This window comes from Pleurodeles waltl, chromosome 6 (genome assembly GCF_031143425.1).
Source record: "Pleurodeles waltl isolate 20211129_DDA chromosome 6, aPleWal1.hap1.20221129, whole genome shotgun sequence".
Classification (NCBI taxonomy): domain Eukaryota; kingdom Metazoa; phylum Chordata; class Amphibia; order Caudata; family Salamandridae; genus Pleurodeles; species Pleurodeles waltl.
This window is the reverse complement of record NC_090445.1, coordinates 864924443-864949757: the sequence shown is the minus strand read 5'-3', so window position 1 is coordinate 864949757 and position 25315 is coordinate 864924443. Positions and strand designations below refer to the sequence as shown.

The following is a 25315-nucleotide window of genomic DNA, read 5'->3' as shown; positions in this document are numbered from 1 at the left end:
AAAACCATTTGGAACTCAAGCGATCACCTCTTATCTGAATACAAGAACAGCTGATCACTACGAACACAATCTCATGCTTTTGGAAATGATTGACATTATTCTGTCAAAAAAACAATTTCCTGCATAACACTGATTGGTCCCAACAAGTGCAAGGGACCGCGATGGGTTCAAAATTTGCCCCATCGTACGCATGCCTGTTTATGGGCTGGTACGAGAAAATACATGCATGGGGCAAACATTCCTCCCCCTGGACAGAATTTATTGTGTTCTGGGGGAGATACAGATGATATCATTCTGCTATGGAATGGGACAATTGAACAGTTAAACATGTATCATGCTTTTCTCAACGACAACCCATACAATGGTAAACTTAGCATACACTACATTAAAGATACAAAAAAATCTAATATCCAGAAAATCAATTGTAACACATAATTGCATACAGAGTGTTTTATATAGAAAATCTACAGCTTGTAATAGCATTCTACATGCGACAAGCGCCCACCCAAATCAGTAATTCACAATATCCCATTTGGTGAGATGGTGCGTGTGAGACGCAACTGTAGTACCAATGATACATTTCTCACACAAATTCAACATGTTAAACAGAGATTCATTAGTAGAGGGTACGATGATAAGACCTTATCTGATGCGGAAAAACGGATCATGAGAATTTCTAGGAAGGAAACTTTGATTGTGAAATCTCACAAAGATAAAAATAAATGTTCTGACCAGTTGTCTTTTGTGACCCGATACTCAGTCCACAGCCAGGACATTTTTAAGATCTTAAAACGTCACTGGCATTTGCTTATGGACATACCAGGATTGAAAGGGCATATTTCCAAGACACCAAAGATTACTTATCATAGAGGTATGACACTCAGGGATCAACTATGCCCTAGCTATGTTGCCATTCCAAACAAAGTCACATGGCTCTCTACAAAACCGAAGGGTTTCTATGGATGCCACGATTGCAATATCTGTGCCCTGGGTTTGGACAAGTCCAAAGACTTTTGTTTTAACACTACTAGAACATATACTATCAAGCATTTTATCAATTGCAATACGAAATGTGTGATATACATTCTGGGCTGTACATGCAACAAGATCTACGTGGGAAGTACTGTGCGGTCTCTTAAATTAGGAATACAGGAACACATACGTGCTATTAGAAATAAGGACACTAGATACCCACTAACATCTCATAAAACGTTGTCTCATCCAGATGATGCACATATCTGGTTTCAAGGGATAGATCACATCCCCCCCACCCAAGAGGAGGAAACAGAGAACTCATCCTGCGTCAAAAGGAGGAAGCATGGATTTGCCGCCTATGGGTGGTTGAGTTGGGTCACAATATGGATCATGAATTTCACTACTATCTATAACAATGTTTTATATGTGTATATATTAAAATGTCTATATTTATGTTCAAGTACTATTTGAAGTGGATAGGTGAATGTAGCACAACATTTTGCACATCAATTTGTTATGAGACTACATGGATATTTAGTTCCACTACTCTCTGTAACCATGTTATGTACCTGTATTACCAATTTGATAAATGATGAGGGGTATACTTAGGCCTTGCACTTTTCGCTGATATATTAACTATGAGTATTTTGGAACTATATCTGTCCTTTTGATTACGATGTTAAATTGTTATTAGTGGTTGTCACCATTATTTATATATTTTTTTGTGTATACCTCAGCAATTGTACATACTTTAGTATTTCTGCGTTACCAGTATTATCAATTTGTTAAATGACGACATGTATAAATATGTCTTGCATCATCTTCGGAGATACTATCTGATGGTATCAAACATTATTGAATAGTGATACATCTTGTTAATCTCTCACATGACTGTCACACCTGATTTCTAATTTATATTCCTTTTCTGGGCCAAACAATACAATAGAATGATTATCCTATCACAGCATCATGCATATAATCTCGAACAAGATAGCCGCCCCCTTTTCCACATCTATTTCGCTTGTTATTCTTGTTGTACTAAGGTGTGGTTTTTTCCACCACTTACTGACGCAGTGATACATACTACTAAGATGGCTGCTACTTCTAACCTTATGGTCCACTTTTTATTTCTATACCTCGGCCCCGGACTTCCAGGATCAGAGGAATCACAAAAAAAAGCTCATTGCCTATGGCTCCTTCTGGTTTGGTTATGCAATGGTCAAGTTCTTCTTTTGGCCCTCTTTTCACCAGATTCACTAGGAATATGTATGTGAAGAAATGCTTAAACCATGATCAACCAGAAACTGAATAGCTATGTTTACGCTTGGCAATTATGGACCATCGCATGTTTATGCATGCACAAAGTTGGTCTCTGACACTGGGGATAATAAAAACCATCTTATTACACAAAAAACTTGTTTTTTTTTAAAATCACCTAACATTTTTTAATACGTTCTCTTTACTCTAGAGTCACGAATAAATTCCCTTGCAAGTTTCTTATGTCACACCACTCTGGTTTTACTGTAGTCCAGGCAATTCCAAGTAACATTTTGGACTCACTGCTGTGTATATACTTATATATTTACATGTCTATTTTCAATTTCTTCTACATTTGTATTTACACTCACTTTTATGTCTTGTCTCATAATTATGTTTTGTTTTTACTATGTGTTTAAGTGTTGTTTGAGTTTTTATATCACACATTATGTTACAGCCCTGAAGAAGCCCTATGTTAAAGGGCGAAATGCGTTGGCTGTTGCTACTATGTACATTATGTTCTACCAAGAGCAATATGGAAGGAAATAACTGAATGGAAGAGAATACAGAGAAGATTTGATGTATCCATATCACAAGAGAATTGGACTTTCTTTATATGTGAATTGATAATTGCTAACAAGTGGTGCACCACCATTATAGTTTTCATTATTGGTTTCTTTTAACCTTCCGAGCACCTTTGCAGCAGGTGTTTTGGTGGAGTTGCACACTAAGGACATCTGAATGTCCCATTGTTTGATAGTTGGGAACCTATAGGGATTGGTGCGTATCTTACGAGTCTGCTGCGTTCTGTTGTTGTTTAGTTTAATAATTAAGAACAATACCTGGTTGTGACATTATACAAAGCTTCACAAATATTAGTACAAACATGTTATGAACAATTAATAACACACATCATTAATATGAACCCAAACAATACCTACATCATTTTGGGTGGTTTGAACACTGATCTTAATAAAAAAAAATGTACACATTATTATCTACTAGAAAGGTAAAAAATGTAACAATACTACAATGTCCACACAACTGAAAATAGTAAGAAAATAAGCAAAGCGGTTTGGATATTCACAACAGGACTCCTGTAATGTCCACCAACAAAAGTAGACAGGTGCTCACCTGTAACAAATCTCCCTGTCACCAATGATGAAAAATGCCCCCTATTTATCTACTGCAAAAATGTATTCTACAAAGATTGTTATGCTCATAATTAATTATGAATTCCACCACAAATATAATGATTTATGAATTATACCACAAATATAGGTAACATATACACAAATGACAAATCAGTAAACTACAGGACTTTAGAATCATACTATAGTATCCACAAAAGAGTATAATTAATTATTCCAAAATAAAATTAATACAAAACCAAACAAATAATAAACAATGACAAAAAACAGTATCAAAAAACAAAAAAAGCAAATATCCTCAAATGCTCAACAAAAACCTACTGTACAATGCCAAACATCTTTCTTCTATTTCACACTATAATTACCTTTGCTCAAATTCTTTCCATAATGACTCTCTTCCTTCCTTTATATTTTCACACAAGCCAACCAAACACAAACACAAACACAACCTACACCATCTACAGAGAACACCCTACCACACCCACAAAACATTACCACCCTTCCACCATTTTAACATTGCTGCCACACTATCATAACCCTACCAAAACCACTAGAACACTACCCTACCCAACATCACCCTTGACACCACCACCCTCACAACAATATATACCACCACTAACCTAGATCACATAAACACCACCCTAAACAACAACCAACACAACCACCACCACATTACAACCAACACCCTTCCCACTAGCCTAAATAAAATCACCATAACAGTCACCAATACTGAAAGCACCCACACCACCACCAACTCCCTAACCACCACCACACCACCTTCCCAATCAACATGAACAACCTCACCAACAATAAAACCACCTCTCTACCACCAATACCCTCAAGGTCACAACTACCAACCTAATCAATATCGCCACCAACTGAATCAATAGCAATACAGAACTAATACCAACACCACAAACAACCACACCCTGCCACATTACCCACCACCTTAACCAAACACCCTCAACACTACCACCATCTTATACACTTCTCTAACCAGTAACAACCGCCTTCTTAAACACCACCACCCTATGCTCACCAACACCATCACCACCTCCTCCTCTCACCACCACACCCATTACAACCCTAACCACCCTACCCTAACCACCAACCTTTCACTCAACATACCTCTAAATTACTGTAGAATATCTTCCTTCCTATTAATAATAAAAAAAAACATTTTTAAATCATCACTTCATTGTTTTCATAGAAATGCGGGGCCTATATTTGCATTTATTTACTATGTAGTAACATGTTCTCGCCTCAAACAATTTACACATAATCCATAGCTATCTATTAACCTGTCAGACTATTCAATACAATTTACATGTTAAGGAGGAACTCAATTGTAAATCCTAAAGCGAATATGCAAAGGACAGATTCACATTTGCATTAAATTCATATTCTGCAGTGGAAATAAGAAAAGGTAGTGTTCATCAACAAATTATGTGGGATGCTTTTAATAAAGCAACCAACAAACAGTCAATCCTACTTCAAAGACTGGTTGTGTGGGCTTTCTTTTTTCCTGTTTAAAAAAAAAAAAACTTTGAACATTCTGTTTTGCCTGATTATTCATGATGTAAGTCTCTTGCTGTAGAAGCTATAGATGTAATTGCAGGTAATTATGCTCCACTACAGACAATTTCAGTAGCATGGCTTACAATTACAGTGCATTTATTCTGGATGGTATCCAGCACCCTGGAATTGATGGTTATTTTGTTCCTATTGTCAATAAAGTCGGCTCCTCTCCCTCCTTAGGACTACTTGGATGTGACGGGAAATAGTCAATGACTTTTAGAAGGCTGAAAAAGACTACTAATGGAGATGTAGCTCCTACTCCTTTTCTTAACGATCTTGGTATTTACTGCTGTTAACAAGACATTACCAGTGTCACCTATTTTGGCTCTTCTGCAAGGAAAATGCTTTTGCTAAGTTTCAGTAACAGAGGTACATCTTGGAAAGCAGGAGAAGCTTCCCTTGTAACATCACAGGTTCATGTTAGAAGTAGCAGTTAAACTTTCCCTTGCACACAGAAGAGGTACAACAGAGGCAGAAACAGTGCTACCTTCAGCACCCAGAGAAAAAATTACATGTGATGGTTGAAGTATTAGTACAATACCAAATCTATCATAATTTCAACATAATAAATAAACAAAAGTGGCTATTTTGAAATGCATGAGAAAACCAGGGATCAAATTTACCTATGAGGCAACTGAAATGCTGTCTTCCTCACACACAGAGCTGTGGCTAGTGCACCAAACAAGTTCTACTGTACAAGAGAAAACAACGTTTTAAAAAATCATTCTCTCCAATGCATTACTCTGTCTCACCCTATACCTCTGTCACTCTCCCCTATCTGAACTCGGACTCATTCCAGACCTTATTCGACTACTATGATCTCCAAAATAACCCTTCCTAGACTCTTCCCTCTTCTACCCCTCTTGGCTCACCCCAAAACTCAGTTTACTACTATGATCTCCCAAACATCCCTACTAAATATACCCCCATGTATCTCTCCTTTGACACATCCCCAACCTCATTTTACTACTATGATCTCCCTAATCCCTTTCTACAGTCTCCCCTCCATCTCTTCTTTACTCATCCTAAATCACATCTTACTACTATGATCTCCCAATTAACTCTTTCTGGATTCTTACCTCTATATCCCTCTATTATTCTATTTCAATCCAACTAACAGACTCACATCATCCACTCAAATTAACTCCTACATCCCTATACTAATACAGTAATATTTCCCTATACTAATCCATCACTAATCCTTTTGTGTTCCGGAGTTGCGTGATACACACCGAAAAGCGCTTCAATAGCAATTACACACAATTCAACAAGAGTAACTCACCCCCGTTGTATTTGAACCAACAATTAAACATTGTAAATTGGAATGTGACAGTTATGATTTCTAGAGCCAAAATACAAGTCAATTTTTCCTGAAACAAAATATACCCTTTATTGTTTTTATAATGTTAAATGCACTTGTAACATTTGATACAATTGCTTGCAGCCAATATGTTTTGTGAACCTCAATCCTCTACAGGACACAAAACTTGTGGAGAAACAAGGACAGAGGTGTAAGCTCATTCAATGTTTCAGATATTTTGCATACAAAATGAACAAAACTACAGCTCAGGCTGTTGCGTTGCAGGAAGCTGTAACAAAAGAAGCAAGTGGCACAGAAGCAATGGAAGGGGAGTGGCCGGATGCTCTTGAAACAAAAGGCACAGGTAGGTGAACTGGCGATTGCTATCAGCCCTGCCACCGAACACATTCCTTTTAAAGTGGATGCATGTGATGGCACGAAATGCAGTCATAGTGCAAGGGACAGAAAAGACAAAGTGGGCTGACCCGTTGTCTCATCATGTATGATGTTCTTGTAGGCAGAACAGCTGTGGTTCCTTCGTTAGTGCAGAGGCGCATAGTCTACCCAGCAGCCAGCGCAGTAAACATGAAAAATGAAATGGTAAGAAGATCATTTTATTACCATTTTATTTTTCAATGCGGCCGGGCAACCCGAGCCAAGTGTTGGGGTGGGGCCACTACTGCTATCTGGCAGCACAGGAGGAGGAGAGGCGCACACTCCAGTTTTAAGTGCATATCACTTTAGAGGGCTGTCTTGCAACAGCCAGCCTGACATGCGCATGTGAAAACATACAATCCGAGCTGGCATAGACAGCTGGGTGGAGTGCAGGCACAGGCCTCCAAGTGCCTGTAGGAGCACTGAGCCAGTCTGCTCCAACCAGTCCTGGCACTTCTCTCATCCTGGTTAACAGCATGAGAGAAGCATCTGGTTTGGTTAGGGGAGATGGCTTTGAGACACTTTGCTGCCTTTTTGCTACAGACTGTGGGACCGGAGAGGAATAAGTAGGTACATTTTTTCAAATTAAAATTGTTTTATATATTTTTACACACTGTCAGGAAGTATAAGAAGCTCTGTTTATAACGGACCATGATTGAGAGCTTTGGGGTTGCGCCTAAGGATATTCCTGGAGTGCCTGAAAGTGGGTCGATATATCTGCCCGATAGCCCCACAGCCATCAGAAATAAGCAGCTGACACTAAGGGTGAGGCAAAACGTGGATAAGATCCAAACAAACCAATAGATGGAAAGAAGAGATTCAAAGCCCCTCTATATAATGTATGGTTATTTGTTTTGTTTTGATTACAAGAGTCTTGCAAAAAGCTAAATCTATCAGGTCAGGCCTAAAAAGAAATTACCCCCGCCACTGCACCTAATGATCGCTCCATCATCTGTGCATTTTAACAGAAGCACTCTTTGGCAGTGTTAAGATATGTTATGGAACATACAGAATTTTTAAATGAATCCACAAGATATTTCCTCCCAAGCAACTTCTCCACAGATGCACTCCAAGAGCTTCAGAATTATGGTGCAAAAGTGGCCTAAACGGAAAATCTGCTTTATTTTAATCAGTCTGGATCTGGAGATGTTTCTCATGCAGTTGCCCTGCGCGACCTTAGGTGGCATTGTTCGGCTCCACGTCAGTCATGCGTGCCAAATATGATGCTGCAAGACCTATGTAAACACCACCCCAATACACTTGCATCAAGTTCTTTTCACGACTTTCCACACAGAAGCTCGGAGCCATGAAGAACACTGACCACTGGTGCGTCAAAACTAGGGCCCGGAAAGGGAAGTCCCTGTCCCTAGACATCAGTTCGCATAGCGGGGAGGATGGGTAGGTCGGTAAGGAATCTGCAACTAGAATATGTCTCTATCAGATAAGGTGTTACCAAAGGTAAGTAACTTGTTCACCTGATGGAGACTACCAGTTGAAGATCCCTTACCTTAGAATAGATACTCAAGCAATACCATCCCCGGAGGAGAGGCTGTGAACCAAGATCATACAGGGAAGTCCTGCAAGACAAATAGGACAAAGTACCTGTCCCAATGGACCCGACTGTTTGGGCAGTAGTGTTTGGTGAACATGTGCAAGGATGCCCAGGTTGCTGTCTGACAGATGTCCAGGACTGGAACTCCATGTGCTAAAACAGTGGTTGCAGCTGTCACTCTGGTAGAGTGAGCATGCAAACCCTTTAGGGGTTACTTTTTAGCCAAAGCATAGCACATTTTGAGAGAACGACCCATTTAGAGATGGTTCTCTTCTGCACTGCCCGACCTTTCTATGCGCCCACATACCCTACAAAGAGTTGATCGTTCACCCGAACCTCTTTGGTACGATCAAGGTAGAATGCCAACACTCTTTTTGGGTCCATGGGGTGGAATCTCTCCCCTTCTTCAGAAGGATGTGGGGGGGGGGGTGCGTAAAAAGTAGGCAAGGAGATGGATTGGCCTACATGAAAGGGCGTGGCCACTTTTGGCAAAAAGGAAGCCCTGGTGCAAAGCACCACTTTCTCAGGACAGATGGAAAGGTAGGGCGGCATAGATGACCATGCCTGCAGCTTACTCACCCTGGAGGCAGATATATTGGTCACAAGGAAGGCTGTTTTTAATGTTAGAAGCATGAGAGGACAATTGTGAAGAGGCTCAAAAGGAGCACACATTAAAAAAATCAGTACCAAATTCAAATCCCATTGGGGCATGATGATTTGTGATGAAAGAAACATGTAGGCAAGACCCTTAAGGAACCTACTAACAATAGGAGACTTAAACAAAGAGGGCTGTTCAGGTAATTTCAGAAATACAGAGATAGCAGACTAATAACCTTTGAGGGTGCCCAAAGCAGAGCCTTGCTAGGCCAAAGAAAGTATAAACAAGAGGACCTCAGAAAGAGGAGCAGAGAGGGAGGTCAATAGACTTGTCAATGCACCATGCCACAAATTTATGCCAACAACAGGTGTAATCCATTTTGGTGGAGTGACCCCTCGCTGCCAAGATAACATTACCTACTTCGGGCGGAAGGTCAAAAGCTGTCAACTGCCGCCTCTCAATCTCCACGGAAGAAGGCGGAGACTGGACAGATTCAGGTGCAGAACCCTCACCTGCTGTTGCAACAGAAGATCCTCCCGAAAGGAAAGTCTGATCGGAGGATCGATGGCAATGCTCAATAGCTCAGGATACCAGACTCTTTGTGCCCAGTCCAGAGCCACAAGGATTACTTGGGCTCGGTCGTTCTTGATCTTCTGGAGAACTCTCATCAGAAGTGGTATGGCCAGAAAGGCATACAGGAGGACTGAGGTCCACTGAAAATGAAAAGCGTCACATCAAGCAATTGCTGCCTTGGTGGCTTCAATGCACAAAACTGTATGTTCTCTGCGAACAGAGCTAACCAAGTCTCTCCCAACAGCTAAAAAATTACCTTGCAGTAGCCCTTATCCTTTTTTGGGCATCAGAAAGTAGCAAGAATAACAACCAGGACCTACTTCTGGCACAGGGACCCTCTTAATGGCTCCCTTCACCAAGAGAGCCGTAACCTCCTCGCGGAGAAGTGCCAGGTGATCCTCAGTCATCTGATTGTGGCATGGTGGCATTGATGGAGGTTCAGTCTCAAAGGAGAGAGAGTAGCCTCTTTGGATTATTTGCAAAACCCACCTGTCTGACATGATGGACTACAAGCGAGGCAGGTGATGGCAAATCCTGCCTCCAACTGGTCCCCAGCTAGACCGCTGGCTCCCTGACCCATGAGGATGGTGGATCCCATGTCCCTGGCCAGGCAGAGGCTATGCAGCATGCACCGCACGGAGACTGGAAGGGAACAAACGTGGTTGGGTGTCCCTTCCATAGCCACGAGAGGCGAAAAGCAGACTCAGCAGGGTGGGGACAGCTGTGAGGCCCAAGGAGCTGGCAGGATCCCTGGACTCCTTAAACCGATTGAGCACCGAGTCTGCTTTGCCTCTGAAGAGACGATTGCCATCTAAGGGCATGCCCATAATGGTGGATTTGACATCCCCCCAAAAAAATAGACGTCCCCACTAGGAATGGCACCTTAAGGCCACCATCAATGCAACTGATCCGACTAGTGAGTCGGTCGTATCCAGCCCACATCGTATTGTGAAATTCGCTACATCTCTCCTATCAGCAACAGCTTGGGAGAGAATGGACCAGGCCTCCTTCGGGACCTGTGGCAGCACCTGTGCAACCGTGTCCCATAAAGTATGGGTGTAACATCCCAAAAGGCATGTGGTGTTCACAGACCGCAATGCCAGGCTGGAGGAAGAAAACATCTTCCCAAATTGATCCAGCCTCTTGGATTCCCTATCTGGGGGTGCAGAAGAGAATGTGCCTGGGGATGGGGAGACTTGGATGACCAAGCTCTCAGAAGATGGTTGTGGCATCAGGAACAGTGAGTCATTTGGAGGTCTATGACCTTGGCTGCCCTTTGCATCACCATTGAGCAGGATGCTCCCTCCTCCATTGGATCTTCTAGCTGGTATTTCAAAGGATGAATCCTAACCGTACTCCAACCCAAGAGAATAAGGGTCAGGTTCAGACCTAGGGAGCAAGGCCCCTGTCGAAGTTTAAATCAGCATCGCATGACACTGGTCCGGCTCCTTGTCAGAGTCAGCAATGAAGATGAAGTCAATGCCGTCTGGGGGGCATGGGCGGCGTCAGATGTATGGACATCAGAACTGGCGTCAGGAAAGGTCGAGGTGGTACGACCGATGCTGGTTCAGATCCAGGAATGGTTCCATGGGTGCCGAAGCTGAAGCCGTCGGCTCCAAGAAACTAAGGGATGCGCAGAGTCGACCCAGACGCAGACCCAGTGGACAAAGGCCTGGAAAGATTACTATCCTTTTCTTTTTGCCTTGTCGGCCAAAAAGCAAGTATAAGTTGAAGAACGCTTGTTCTTCTTCGACTTCTGTTTGTGACTCAACTTATCTGACCGTCCCGAGGACTTGGAGTGGGACGATGAAGAATGGGAGCTCTGCGACTGTTCTTAGGCCCTTCCTCTGGACAGAGAGTGAGTGGAAGCAGAGCACTAGGCAGCAATGAGCTTTAGGGACCACTCCCTTAAAGCTTTCAGATTCATGTCCTGGGCACTCGCAGCATGATTCAGGTTGTGGTCGCACTCTAGGCTCCAAAAGTGCACAAGGTGCAGATCCGTCACAGACATCGCCCGATGACAGGATCCACTGGGCCTGAATTAGGTCTTACATGATGACATCTTGACGCACCAAGATTGTGATAGGATTGGATACACTACCTTTTTCCTCTGTGTGGATTGCAGTGGTACATTATTCCCCGCATTCACTCCCCTTGTCTCTTTTTTAATCTTAGCCTGAACCTTTCCCTGATTCATTAAAAGTGTTGCTTAAGGCTCGAAGCCAATTCTAACTTTTTCTGTCTCTCCTACACTTTTTTCAACAGTCAGTATTCGTTTCAGACCTGCCACAAAATCTTCGGTATAGTACCACCACCATAACTGGGGTGGCCCGCCAGACATTGCAGGACTGGTCTGACGAGGAGATTGCCCAGGTTATGAAGCTTGGCATCCTAGTGGATGTTTGAGGGCTCTCCTGAAACCACTGACTTCTCTCAACCCTGCATGTGTTTATTCATTGGAACAGTGTACTATTTCTATTTATTCGTACTAAGAGTGCAGACACTCAAAAATCTTCAACAAAAAGTAAAAAGACCAGTCAAAAAGTGACTGAGACATAGCTCCTCTTCGGATCTGTGCTAGTTGGTGCGGAAAGAAAAGAACTGACGTCAGTGTGCCAGAGTGGTGCCTAAATAGGTCCCACAATGTCATATCCAGCAAGCACAACATCGTCGAACGCGGAGTCGACCGATGCCACCTAACAGCGAACAGGGGCGGACAGGGGCACTGCTCGAGAAAAATCTTCAGATCCAGACTGACACCTGAGGGAAATTCTAAGGTAAGAAATGTGCAACTTAAACTGGGTACTCCTTGAAAACAGAGTGACTAAAATATTCTCAACAGGGAGATGCTGCATGAAATTACCCATTTTGTTCCACACGGGTTGAGTATATCTCCCCAGAACATAAACATATAGGTTAATTAAAAGTAGAAATGTTCTCCAACATAGGAAATAGTCTGGGTTGCTGCCCTTTGAGGAGAACTTCCCCAGAAAAAAAATTGTGCATCCAGTGTTAGCTTGAAGGGGGTGGTCAGAGTGGTGAAAACCACTTAGACCAGTCTGCAAATGCTTCCCTTCTAATTTTCAGACATTATTATGGCGTTGTCTACGTTGTGCAGTCAGATAATGAAAAAGGTACATTTAGTGGCACCTTCTTGAATGCCGTCTACCTACACTTGAAAGGATTCGTGAACACAACATGGACGTTAAACCTAAAGAAAACAAGTATGAGAGTTATCCAAGAACATCAAACAAGAAAATTGGGGGAAAAGAAGCAGAAACCAGATCAACAAGGCCTGAACACTATGGACAAGAAAAACAGGAGTGAGTGGCTGTGCTGGTGCAGGCCACTATGGGTGCTGCATCGCTAAGGCCTCAAAGGGTTAGCCTCTAAGTGAAAGCAAAACAATCCAAGTATGGTTTTGCAGTTCAATTTATTTTAAACACCTATACTTTTTTTTTTTTTAAAGTGAAGTGGGGTTCTGCTAGAATTCTTCCAGAAGCCACTACAAGGTGGAAATGCCATGATGGAAAGTTTAGGAGAGTAGCTTAGGAGTGAATCCAGATCAGCACAAGACTGTTGACTTCTTTTCTGGGCTCTTCGATCGCTTCGCCAAAGCAAAAACGTTTTCAGGTTCTAATCCTTGAATATTCCTGGATACGTGACCAAAAGGGTCCAGGAGGAGGACTGAAGGCGCCTGGAAAAGAACAGAATGGAAATCTTTAATCGTCCTCCTCTGAAATGGTCTGCAGCAGTCTCCATTGATACTCCTTTGACAGAAGCATGGCCATCTTGAATGAATGAAGGCCATGCTGTATTTACACTTACCTGCTATTCGAGGTCTCCTCGTACATGCTTCTATTTTGCATGTTAACTTGTCTTATATAAAGCATCAAAGAAATGTCCACAAGCATTATGGAATTGGCATGCTACTAAAGGCCGACTGCCATGCCACCATGCCAAGGCAGAGCCAACATGTAACTGCTAACACACTGAATCAGTAAGGTAAAAGCAAAAGCATGCACACTTACAATCTTGCATAGATCATGTCAGTTCATCAGGACAGGTGACTGCTAATGCATGGCCAGCAGCCACAACGGCTATATGAGGTCATAGCTTATCAGCATTTCTTCATCATCAGCCAATATAATCGTGAGGATGACACCTCTGGTTTGGTCCTGGCCCACTAGGCTGCATTTCCTTGTGTTTTAGGGCAGGCTCTTTTCTCCAGTCAGTCATCAGTCAGTAGATCTTTAGCTCTGGCTTGTGTCAGCAAGGTCATCTCATCTGCTCTGAATGAAGTCCACCTCTTGGTCGTCCATCGGGGGGAGGAGCAGCAGCCTTGTTATTCGCTGCTTTACGTAATCCAAGTTTTGAGAAGCACAGTAATAGAGTATTATGCTCCAGAAATTTTTTCTCTTAGTGCTACACAGCATCTACATAAAGTCCATAATTATGTCTAATTGGTACCGAATGGATAGTTTTCGTGGTAAACCGGGGTCCTATCAAAAGCTGTGTCATATCCAATACATCCAATGCTCCAGCCAACCTGAGCAGGGAAAATCTTGCAGGCATTTCCACACTGGATGGAGGGAAAAGTGCCAAAGGTCACTGGGACATGGACTGGGAGGCTAAACCAGACATCCCAACTGCATTCCAGCTGCTACCAGACAGAACAGCAGGCACACATACAGTTTCAAGGATGAGCTAAATAAGCTGTTTCTAGGTGGCACTGGCCTTTCAGGATTTGGATTATCTCAATCATCTTGGAGCACAGGGTTTATGACAGTAGCAGCTACATGCAGGGTGTCTTATTCACTAGAACAAAGGCAACTAGAAAGGGACTCTTCATATTTTACTGCGGTTATAAATCTTCAATGTGCAGCCATGCACTCAGCACACAGCTATCACATGAAAGCAAACAGAAAGTCAGGGTGAAGAGAAATTTCAGGGAGCCGAGTAGATTATACAATAATTGTAGATTACTCCTTTAGGGCTTCAAAGGACAGTACCCTGCATAACTAATAAGCCAACACTAGTTATCTCAGCCTAAATAGGGGGCCGATAGCCACTCTCATAAGTGCGTGAAGGACAACTCTGAATACATCTTCAGTCCAGAAGAGGACAGTAATCTGCTGATGGAGCAAACAAAACATGGAGTGCAGCGTAAATGGTATTAAAGATATCGAGGCCACAGGTGAACATAGATACAACAAACCAGAAAAGGCGAGACAGGTCAGGGTGGCACAGCTGTCTGCAATGTAGGTAATTTTATACTTCCAGCTACAATTTGTGAACCACTAGTAGAAAGGCTGCAAGGGACCTCTTGTAGTTGTGCGCAGTATGGCATAACTATATAGATGGAGAGCAAGACATGCCATGGTTTATCATTTTTATGTGAATGTTAGAGACACTTCAGACTCTGACGTAGGTGCAGCAGAGGAGTTATCAGAGGCTGATTCTTCTAGTGAATGCCCTCTAGGTACACACACCTGCTTCCTTTTGTGGAGCTGCAAAAGTACAACGATTCACTTCTCAATCACGGCCCTAAAGGTGAATTTGTAACAATGTCTGATATAATATGTTGTAATTCGTAGAGCAGGCAGTATCTTCATGTACATCATCTGACCAATAAAGTGAACCTATTTTTTTTTTTTTTTTAAAGTGGATGTCTGCCCCACCCCTTACCCATGCTGTATCAAAAAAAAGAAAGAACACCCCAGAAGGTAAACATATTTGCCCCGGAAAGGTATCCCAAAAAGTCAACTGACAGGAAAATTGAAATAATAACTAGTAAATAATATGCTATCCTTGTGCAAGAAACGATTAAAAAAAATACAACCTGCCTCCCTTCAGAAAAATCTGAGAACTGTTTGGAGATCCCCAGAAGGCATTTAGTAAAATACTGACCCTGGAAACGGAGGAGTATATTGTGGGAGATCACTTACGTTTTCAGAGTGCAGCGCTTGCAGTTGTTGAGAGCTGCTTCTGCATTGAACTAAGTCTACTGTGACTCTCCCAAAATGCACGCAAGCCACAAACATATGAACTCGCGGAGTGGGTGGAGTGATATAATTATCTAGCCAAATAATCTTGTGTTCAATGGAGTCACTCCATTTAGGTATAAATAACTTTAGCCTCTGATGGATGAAAAAATAAATAAACTGGACATCAGGATTTGCAACCTTTTTCATACTGTTTATACACTTTTTCAAATCCTATATATACAAACACATTTTAATGTTGTCAAAATTAAACTTAGAGCAGTAATTTGAGATCTAGATTTATTTGTTTTAGATGCTTGAAGTCAACATAAGGCAGTGCCAGCCCACTCTATGAAAGACAAGAAAGAGACCAAAATATCTTAATCTGCCTGCTTTAAATTATTGTCTGTTGCTGCAAGAAAAGCTTTTGTTCTGCTCCTACGGTTCTATTTCTACAATGAACGTGCCAAATCAGATACACACAGATTTCGCTGCAGATGACACTGTCTCAGGCCGTCATACAGAACCCAAACTTTAGCTGCATTCGCACCTGTGCATTATAATGATATTTTATACAAACTAGATCTCTGTGCACAACATTTCCAGAACTGGCAGCACTTGGGACCATTTTGGATATGACATCTAGGATTAATAAATCTATTCTTTGAACTCTTCTTTTCTCAACTATTAGACTCCTTTGACACAACACATTATGTAACCCTGTTGTCATTCTAAATTATATATTCAATGTCGGATTCAAGTGATTTTATCAAATATAACCATCAAAACAATATTAATAGTTATGTAGCATCAGGTCTGGTAATAATAGATTCACACTTTCGTTGCCAATTAATGGATTGTCTGTAATTGTTTTACCTTTATTTTTAAAATATAGAATTGTGTGCCCGTTACTGGATAATGTGTTCTCTACAATCTATATTGCAGCATTATGTTTTTAGGTGTGACAGCGTTTTCCACATTTTACAACTTATGAAGATAAATACACACCACAAGAGGGTCTTTTCATGTGCCAATCTTTGTATTGATTCACAAGAACCAATGAAGTAGTTTTTGGGCACAAGTAAGACACAAAATATTTTAGAAAAAAAATCCTGAAAGGTATTATTTACATTACAGAAAACAATTTAAGTTCCATAAGTGCGTAATCCTTTTAGGTACATAAAACCTAAATTAATACAATTAGTGCTCACACTGTGCAGTGTAGATGTTATTCCAATAGGACTGCACTTAGAAAACAGGAAACAAACAATCCTTATTTTACAGTGTTATTTTGCAACTTTGTACATCTTTTAATTAAAATAAAATACAGTTATCTCCAGATTTTCTTTCGTTCTGATATGCCTATCTCTCACATTACATCCCTGCAAAACACTAAAATTTAGTGGATTTTTCATTTTAAATGATGAGCATAATATACCCATTGTGGTAAAGCAGGTTTTGTTTTTAAAGAGAACTATTATGTTTCGAATCCAAGCCTGTCTATCCTCTGTATTTGGATACAAACAGAAGGATGAACAGCATATTATTAGTAATAAAAGAGTAGAAGTTTTGATTGTTCCCATATCAGCACGGAGACCATTTGAAACATACAAGTGATTCTAAAGAAGACTAAAACGAAAGCCAGGGCACCTGTGCACCCTGATCGTCATCAAACAAAAATAAAACATTTAATCCACAGATCTGTTCTTTTCAAACTTTCATTACAACAGTATCAATATCAATATCAAATCTGTCCTCTTTCTTTGGCTTCACCATTAGAGGTAAACTAGCAAACATTTTGTTGAGCGACCGTGAACAAAAAAACAGTATTGACAAAAATACATTTTCCTTATTCCAAACATTCTACATGTCTAATCCATAGGTGCCAAGCCCCAACTGTTTGTAACAAGATCTGAGCTGTGTTTTACCTTGCAGTTTTATAGCTTTCAGGAGAAGTACAAACAAAACAGAAGCTGGCACACACTTGCAAACATGTCTGCAGTTTTTATTTTTGGAAGCTGTGACATGAAATGTCATGGCCCCCCCAAAGGCCATGTCATTAGCAACAATTACTCCACTTGAACAGCAAAGGTGTGGGACTGCACAGAATTCTGTGGAACTGCACAGGGTGCTTCTGTCAAACTGACTGTATATACTGCAAACTGTCCATATGCTGTTCTATTTATGTTTTTGGCAGCATGCATACATACTGCAGTGCAAACGAACAGTTGAAGTATGTGCATGGGAAAATTGCAGGCTACAACCTACTTTTGACAAAGACACTGCACTGCAGGAGCGTTGTGACTTAAGTATTAATCGCAAAAGTTTAGCTGGAGCAGGCATGGACACAGCAACCAATAATTACTAGTTAAAGAAACCGAAGAGTACCCAATAAGTTCTCCAGGTTAAGACGTGATCAGAGGGGGCATTAGAGCGAGCAGGTTATTTGTTCTCACTCAAACACCAGCAGCATAGGGCCTACAGTAAAGATGCACTTCTGTGAGGAATGGAAGATCTGCAGTAAAAGCCAGTAGACCCAATGTATGCATTTGAACGGTAAAATATTTATGCCAACAGGGAGGGCAGAGGTTTAGATATAAGTTTAGCTCAGATATAAAACACGCAAAAAACACGTAGCTTGTCTTTGCTGATACAGGTGGTTTTGGTTCACTTGAAACTGGTAGCCATTACAGCCTAGGGCTCTTGAGGAACGGACTAATGTTTTTCTTTTTTTGTTAACCATAGGGGTTGGGATGTCTCTTACCTCCAACAGCTGAAGTTAACTCTATAGTTTAAAAAAAGATTATCCTCAGACAAACGGGATTCAGAGTTTATGGAGATGGTTACCATTTCTGGACTGCAATCAGCACACTTGTGTTTCTCTTCACAATTCTTTAACACTGAACTACTCATCCCCCCCTACTCTCTACATTTACTTTACCATAGTGCAAGACATAATCTATTCCATTCTTTCAGTGGTTCTTACCTACATTTCCTAGATGTTGATTATACTATTGCTTCACCTTATTCAGTTCCTTTTCCACATTCTGAAGTTGGGTTTTTGCTTGCAGGCAGGATACATTCAAATCCTTACAGGGGTCTTTATTAGGCACAGTATTTATATTATTAAGCATAGATATATTCTACTGAAGGAAATCAGAGTAACATAGAACTGCTAATGAGTCATGCAATAGTTCTCCATTAATTGGATGGTTCAACAACATTTTGTATGATTTTATTTCCAAACGATGTTGTTGCTTAAAATTGTCTGGGTTGTCTTCTCCACTTGTATCCTCAGAATCAGTGTTTGCACAGAATTCAGATGGGTGCACTTTCATGGCCACCCAGACAGATGTAGCTGCACACACACACTGGATGTTGCTGCAGCTGCTGCCAACCTCCTCCGACACATCCCACTTTCCCATCAATGGCCTGTCTTCACTTCCATCTTCTGAAGCAACAGCAGAATCTAATCCCTAAGCACAGCTCAGGGCCACAGAATAAACGACATTATAGTGCCTTCAAGTCAAACAAACTGAACAGTCATCTTTGACCCCTATGATATGCAAATACATCAGTACTTTTGAAACCAAAATGTTGCAAGCTTTGGCTGAAGTTTCCTAGTTTTCCTTAGCCTTTCTGAAGGTATTTCTCTGTATAGCAAAATAATTTACAAACTAATAGATCTGAGCCAAGCCAAAACAACATGTAAAGGGCAATGTATACTATCTCCATATTTGCTTATTAATTCCTTGATCGAAAATGTATACATAATTCTATGAATGCAAGCTAACATTTTGCAGAGGTTGCAGTCCATATCAGCATTGCTATGGAGAGGACACTGTTTTCCGACACATAGGTCTTTTGCACAATCACATTTTCTGACCTTAAACAGATTATATGGATTGAATGTGTGAAATAGTTTACATTTGTATTAGTCACAATTTCAACACAAATGTGATGAACGTCATGATATACACACACACACATGAAACAAAGTGAAAAACTTTGCAAACTGTGCACTGCCATGGTCAAGTAACACTGTAGGCAAAAAAACATCCACTGGACATCAGAATGACTTACCTTTTTCTAAGGGACAACCTGTTAGTGTTATATTATGGTAGCTTTCAGTTCCAAGAAACCAATTGTGGCCACTATCTAACACATTTACCTACATGAGTATGTCAATGTTGTATACGATTCAGTGAATTGTATGATACTTGGTTTCTTAAATCTTGTATGGGTCAGAACATAAAAAGGAGGATGCAAGATGAGGCATGCTAAAAAGCGGTATGAAGGGTATTATCTGCTGGAGCCAGAGCAATCAATTTTAAACTATAACAAATTCAGTAGAATTTGAAACAGATGCACAGTTACAAATGTGGCTTGTTATTAGAAAATGGGAGTTACATCAATTAAAGTATCGCTAACTGTGATTTAAACAAACATTGAGTACATTAAAAGCCATGGGTATCAGTACCATAATCACATGCTGTACTAGAAATTCAAAATTAGTAAGGAAACACAGTTTAAATGTCAGGAGATAGAAATATGTTGCATTGTAAAATGAGACATCTTTCCTGCAGAACAAATGGAGATCCATACCTAGGGTAATAGATGTTCTGGAATTCACTGGCAGAACACACCATCAAGATAAAATGGCAGAACAAAACCCACCACTCTCAGGGACATGAACGTATACAATAGTTACATCCCAGTCTAATAAATCTACTTCTTCCCTCAAACCCACAGCAGATAGTACTTGGTGTTTTTGGTCAGGAAATACTTTAGTTAGCCTCAGTATATACAGTAGCATTTCACCTAACATGGGATTTATGAGCTCTCTTATGGTGCATAACTGTCCATCTTTCTAATATGTATTTCGTTTCATGTTCTTGTCATACGTCAAAATCCTACGTTTTTTGTTTAATGTATAAAATAAAATAAGAGAATGTTTAAACTTTAAAAAAATGTGACAGGTTGTTACCAATAATTGAAGACCGAATTGTAAACATTACATTTGAGAAACTTTAACAAGCTTATGTTGGCTTTGCCATTTCCCCAAAACAATCATTAAATTGTTCCAGTCAAATCAGTCAAGTCTTAATGAGACATTTTCTCTGAACGAGTCTGGGATAACTGCAACTCTGCTAAAATATTTCATGGAAGTTAAATAAGAAGTTATAAAATGATACTTCTCACTATTCGTTTCACAAGCCACTGTGAAGAAAGACACATTTCTGTATACCCCTTTGAAGGAAATACCATACACTAGCCAATGGGCTACTGTATTGTTTTTGACAATCGATTACATCCACACTACTAACTTTAGAGAAGAAGAGTAGGTGAAAATGTCTGGAAATAGTTCAAACATGAATGCTAAAGCCATGCACTCAAATAATATAAAAATAGTTTCTAATAATGAATGTAATGATGAAGTCAGTCTCTGTGTTACATTTTAATTGCCTGATCCATTCTCACTTTTGCACCTTGGCAAAGGTATCACCGAATACTTTGATGATTGTCTTTGCAATTTTCACATTCACATGAAATCTTTGTTAAGCTAATGAAAAACAGACATATTATATTTATACTATGGAAATGCTCTAACCACTGTATAATGTGTCAATTGGAGAGTATCTGGGTTCAATGGCGCACTGTGTAATGCATTAGGCAAATTTAGAAAACAGTATAGTTCATAGCTCCACTTACATTTTCACATCCCATGTGCCTCCTTACCAGCCCTTTTTCCAAAAAGGCAATGTGTGAATTTACAACTTTCATGTTCAACTGAGGATTGGGGTATTTTTCCACTTGTAGAGATGCCCAGAAATTAACACTTAGCTGTGGATAGCAGCCAAAGTTATGAAAATATGATTACTGCCTTTGTTGCATAGCACCACAATAATGTTTAACATTTTAAATACTTGCAGACTTTACATGTTAACACAACCCAGCGGTAGCCAACCTATCTATTACAATGGGACATGGACATATATGCTCCTATCAATCCTCTCCTTTTCCCCCAAGAGAAGTGTATCCGGATATTGAAAGGAGGCATGCACCAAAACAGGGATGACCCTTCTCGCGATAACCAATATTTCAAGACTAAACAAACTGGCACTGCAGTGAATACATCAATTAGGAACAGCGGGCTCAATGTTTACAAAACTAATGAAGCTTACCATTCTGTACAGGCAGTAACACGGCAAATTCTCACTTGTGCATTCCTGCACTGAATACACCATTTCTACCAATGTCGAATGGCCACCAAAGCATAGGCGCTGATGTGAACAAGCAACCCAATACACAACATTTAGCCATAATGAGAAACAAGTACGTGCTTACATTCATTTGCCTCCATGGGTTACTGGAAACTTTTCTGGACATCACAGAAATAAACTAGACTCATTTCCTCCTCAAACCCTTTATTTAGTCATCGACTTCTCTTACTCCTCCATGTACTCATTGAGACCTCAGATGGCTATTCAAATTCCTACATATAAACATAAGTTTAGTGAATGTAGAAACACAGATAACATTTGTCGCGAAGGAAAGCAGAGCATAAGCTTGTAATGGTTTGGCAGTGTAAGAATTAATGAAGTTGAAGGAAAGCAATAAAGGGAAGCATCAGTTACTCAAGCATAAAGTAGTAATTAATGCTTTTGCAGAACAAGGACTAAAATGATTGACAACTGTAACTTTTTCACAAGTCTGAGACGTTTACTATTGCATAGCATCAATTTTTGTTTTTACAAATTGAATCTAGAAAAGTGACAGGTAGGCATAAATTACCCAGAGTGGCACATTTAAATCAGTGTCGACCCAGCATTTTATCCTCAGTGTAAGGGGGCTCTACAAACTGTACCTTCTGAATAAAGAAACCAAGTGTCATGCGGTTCAGAGAAGGAACTATGTGCATATATATATACAAATATATGCATGTCTGTGTGTGTGTATGCGTGTGGTGTGGGGCGTGAAGGACGGCGCTACTACTATGAATGTTGTACATTTACAAAATAGTCTGTATTGAAACATCCTAGCTCAGTAAAAAGGAAATTCCATTAAGTGCTTTCAATATATCCCCACTTCTGGGAGATTACTACATACATGCGCGACTGAATAGAATCTATATACAGCTGTAATCCAGTGTTCACGTGCAAGTCTTCTGATATGATCTCAAAAATGCACTGGTGTTAATGACATTGCTGTACTGATGTGCACACATGTATGAGTACATGTGATGTACGCTTGTCTAGCTACAGCTACATACAACCGCATGTAAACTGCCTAGATGTCCATAAAGGCATCAATATTCCTGCATAAAAGTTCATACACGACTTTTGATGTGAAAATGTCAACATGACTTGCTGACCCCTCTATAAAGACATAAAGAAGCAGACATATTACTTTGCTTGAACATAAGCACAGTCCTCAAGAACCTGGTAAACGGGGTGATTGGACTTTTTTTGGCTTCCGGTTTACCACAAGATTCTCTTGTTTGTTAATATAATAAATACTGTACTTGTCAGTCAAGTGGTTTTACATTCAATTATGGGAGCTGATAGAGCTAAGCCTAACAGCTGTTTTATGAAAACTTTGGTGGATGAAAAAATGGGGCATCATATTCATCTATATATGAGTGTGTCCAATGCCCTTCATGTTTTCAAGGTATATCAGTTTGCATGCATCTTTCTCCATTCGTGTGTTCATGCTTGGACTGTAAACAACTCCTACTTGAGGCCAGACACTCAGAGCCAAGTTGCTGTCTCTCCAGTACCCCATAGATATTATTTCAAACATCTTGTAGGTCAGTCTCAAGATGTTGCCAAGGCAGGCATGAAAAGGCATGGTTGGGATGTTCATTATTCGGTTTAAACTAAGATAGGTCAGCGTTTTTTCTATTTTGGCTCCTTGATGAAGATCTTCACATTCCATGTATCTTGCATCTGGCTTGTTCACTCGTTACCACCAGGAGAAGAAAGGCTTTCTGCTTTGGAAGCTCTGTGTGTATGATTCACTGGAGCTTTTCTGGTGTGATCGTGCAGTCTCTACAATAACAGGAGGCGTCTGGACCAATTGAAGTGGACTTTTTCCATCTTTCAAAACTTGTGTTAGGTTTAAGATCTGAAGAGAACAAACGGTTAATGAGACAACAGCCAACAAGAATGACACAATTTTCAGAAAACCTAAAAAAAATTGTCTGCTTGCTGCAGCCAACTGTTATCCTTCAAAACAATCCCAAAGGGGACAAGTTACATGACTCAGACCTATGGCTGTACAAGCTGCAAGGAATATGCTGACCGATACTTAGTCCAGCCTCAAATGCTTTAAAATACACGTAGGTAAAGACTGTTAGTGTTCCCATTTTACAGTATTCCCAGTAATAGATTCATTACCCTATTATTCCAACTTTCTAAACCTCCTGAGTACTCATTTTACCACTGTTTCCCCCCACTTAGAATCCAGTAGTTCAGTCAAATTGGAAGACTACTTAACCTTAGTTATTTAATCGTAATAGCCTTAGGCCAAAGTGTAACCCAATTTACAAGGGAGCATTAAGCAGTGGCTGTGTCACAAGTAAGTGGTGGCGGTAAAATCACCTAAGACATTCTACAACCCTGCTCTGTCATACATAAAAGCAGCATGGGAATTCGCACATATATGTGTTCTGTTAATGTATTCGTAGAAGCCCAGACACCTAGTATGTGATTGGTTCCAAGAAGAGTGTTGGTAGCTGCTGCTGAACTTTAGCAAGTGTCTTACTCCCCATGTGGACAGGCTTCACAGCCAATCTAGAACAGTGTACAATAAATTGTTATTAAATATATCAGTAAGTTGGTCTACACTTGGAACCTGGAGGCAGATACAGTATGTTACAGATATGATTTATGAAAAACACTATCCATAATAATAGCTAAAGCAGATACATTGAAATAATAAAGATGTCCCCAGGATTTCTCAGTGCATAGGTGTCTACCTGCTCCCAGCTAACCAACAAAAAAATTGCATGAGAGGACTAACTCCAAGATAAAGGAATGTGCGGGAGGAGGTGGTATGCCACTTGCCCAGGGTTCCATGATTATCCTATTGTTGATAAAGCTATTGTAAACTACAATGCATGTTCTCAATTGAAGAATATGGCTACTGGAAGAAAACAGAATTGTTGACTTGTTACAATGCAAACAGGAAACCTCCATAGAGATGACAGTGTGGCAGGTTTGCACCAAAACCTTGGCTACATGAAACACTGGGCAAGGATGAACTAAAAAAAAACATGTCTTTTATCAAATCTTTGGTAGTAATATTAGCTGTGAGAAAATACACATACATTAAACACATACGTTTTAAGTATCTCTCTTCCAAATGTTTACTGTAGCACTTTGTTAGACAACATTAAACCAATGTTGGCTCCAAAGACGGAATAAACAACTTTACGATAAAAAAATGTAAAAACCATTTACAATCCTCACTGTTGAAGCAGGATGACAAAAATAAAGCTCCTGCAATATTTTCCTGTAGGAAAGTACCCTCTTTTTGACATGGTTACCCCCCATTTTCTGCTTGATGTCAGTGTGCTTGACTGTGTTCACTGGGATCCTGCTAACCAGGACCACAGTGATTATGCTCTCTCTCCTCTAAATGTTGTCACTGCATACTGGTAACCCAGTATTTCACCCAAAATTGGCATACTTGTGCCCCCATGTAAGTCCCTAGTATATGGTACCTAGGTACCCAGGGCATTGAGGTTCCAGGGGATCCCTATGGGCTGCAGCATTTCTTTTGACATCCACACGGAGCCCATGCAAAGGCATGCACCCTTTCACTGCCAATTACACTGCATCAGGTCACTTATAAGTCACCCCTAAAGCAGTCCCTACAGCCCTGAGGGCAGGGTGCAGAGTACCTGTA

The 25315-nt window shown here is 40.5% G+C and overlaps 1 protein-coding gene across 1 annotated transcript in view; it reads right to left on the bottom strand.

Annotated features, from left to right (window-relative positions):
- Positions 1-18140: 18140 nt before the first annotated feature.
- PI4K2A (phosphatidylinositol 4-kinase type 2 alpha) overlaps positions 18141-25315 on the bottom strand; it is a 162161-nt gene continuing 154986 nt past the window's right edge. Inside the window, exon 9 of the mRNA XM_069239626.1 lies at positions 18141-23530. Coding sequence (XP_069095727.1) covers positions 23369-23530 — 162 coding nt within the window. The 3' untranslated portion in view covers positions 18141-23368. The remainder of the gene's footprint in view (positions 23531-25315) is intronic.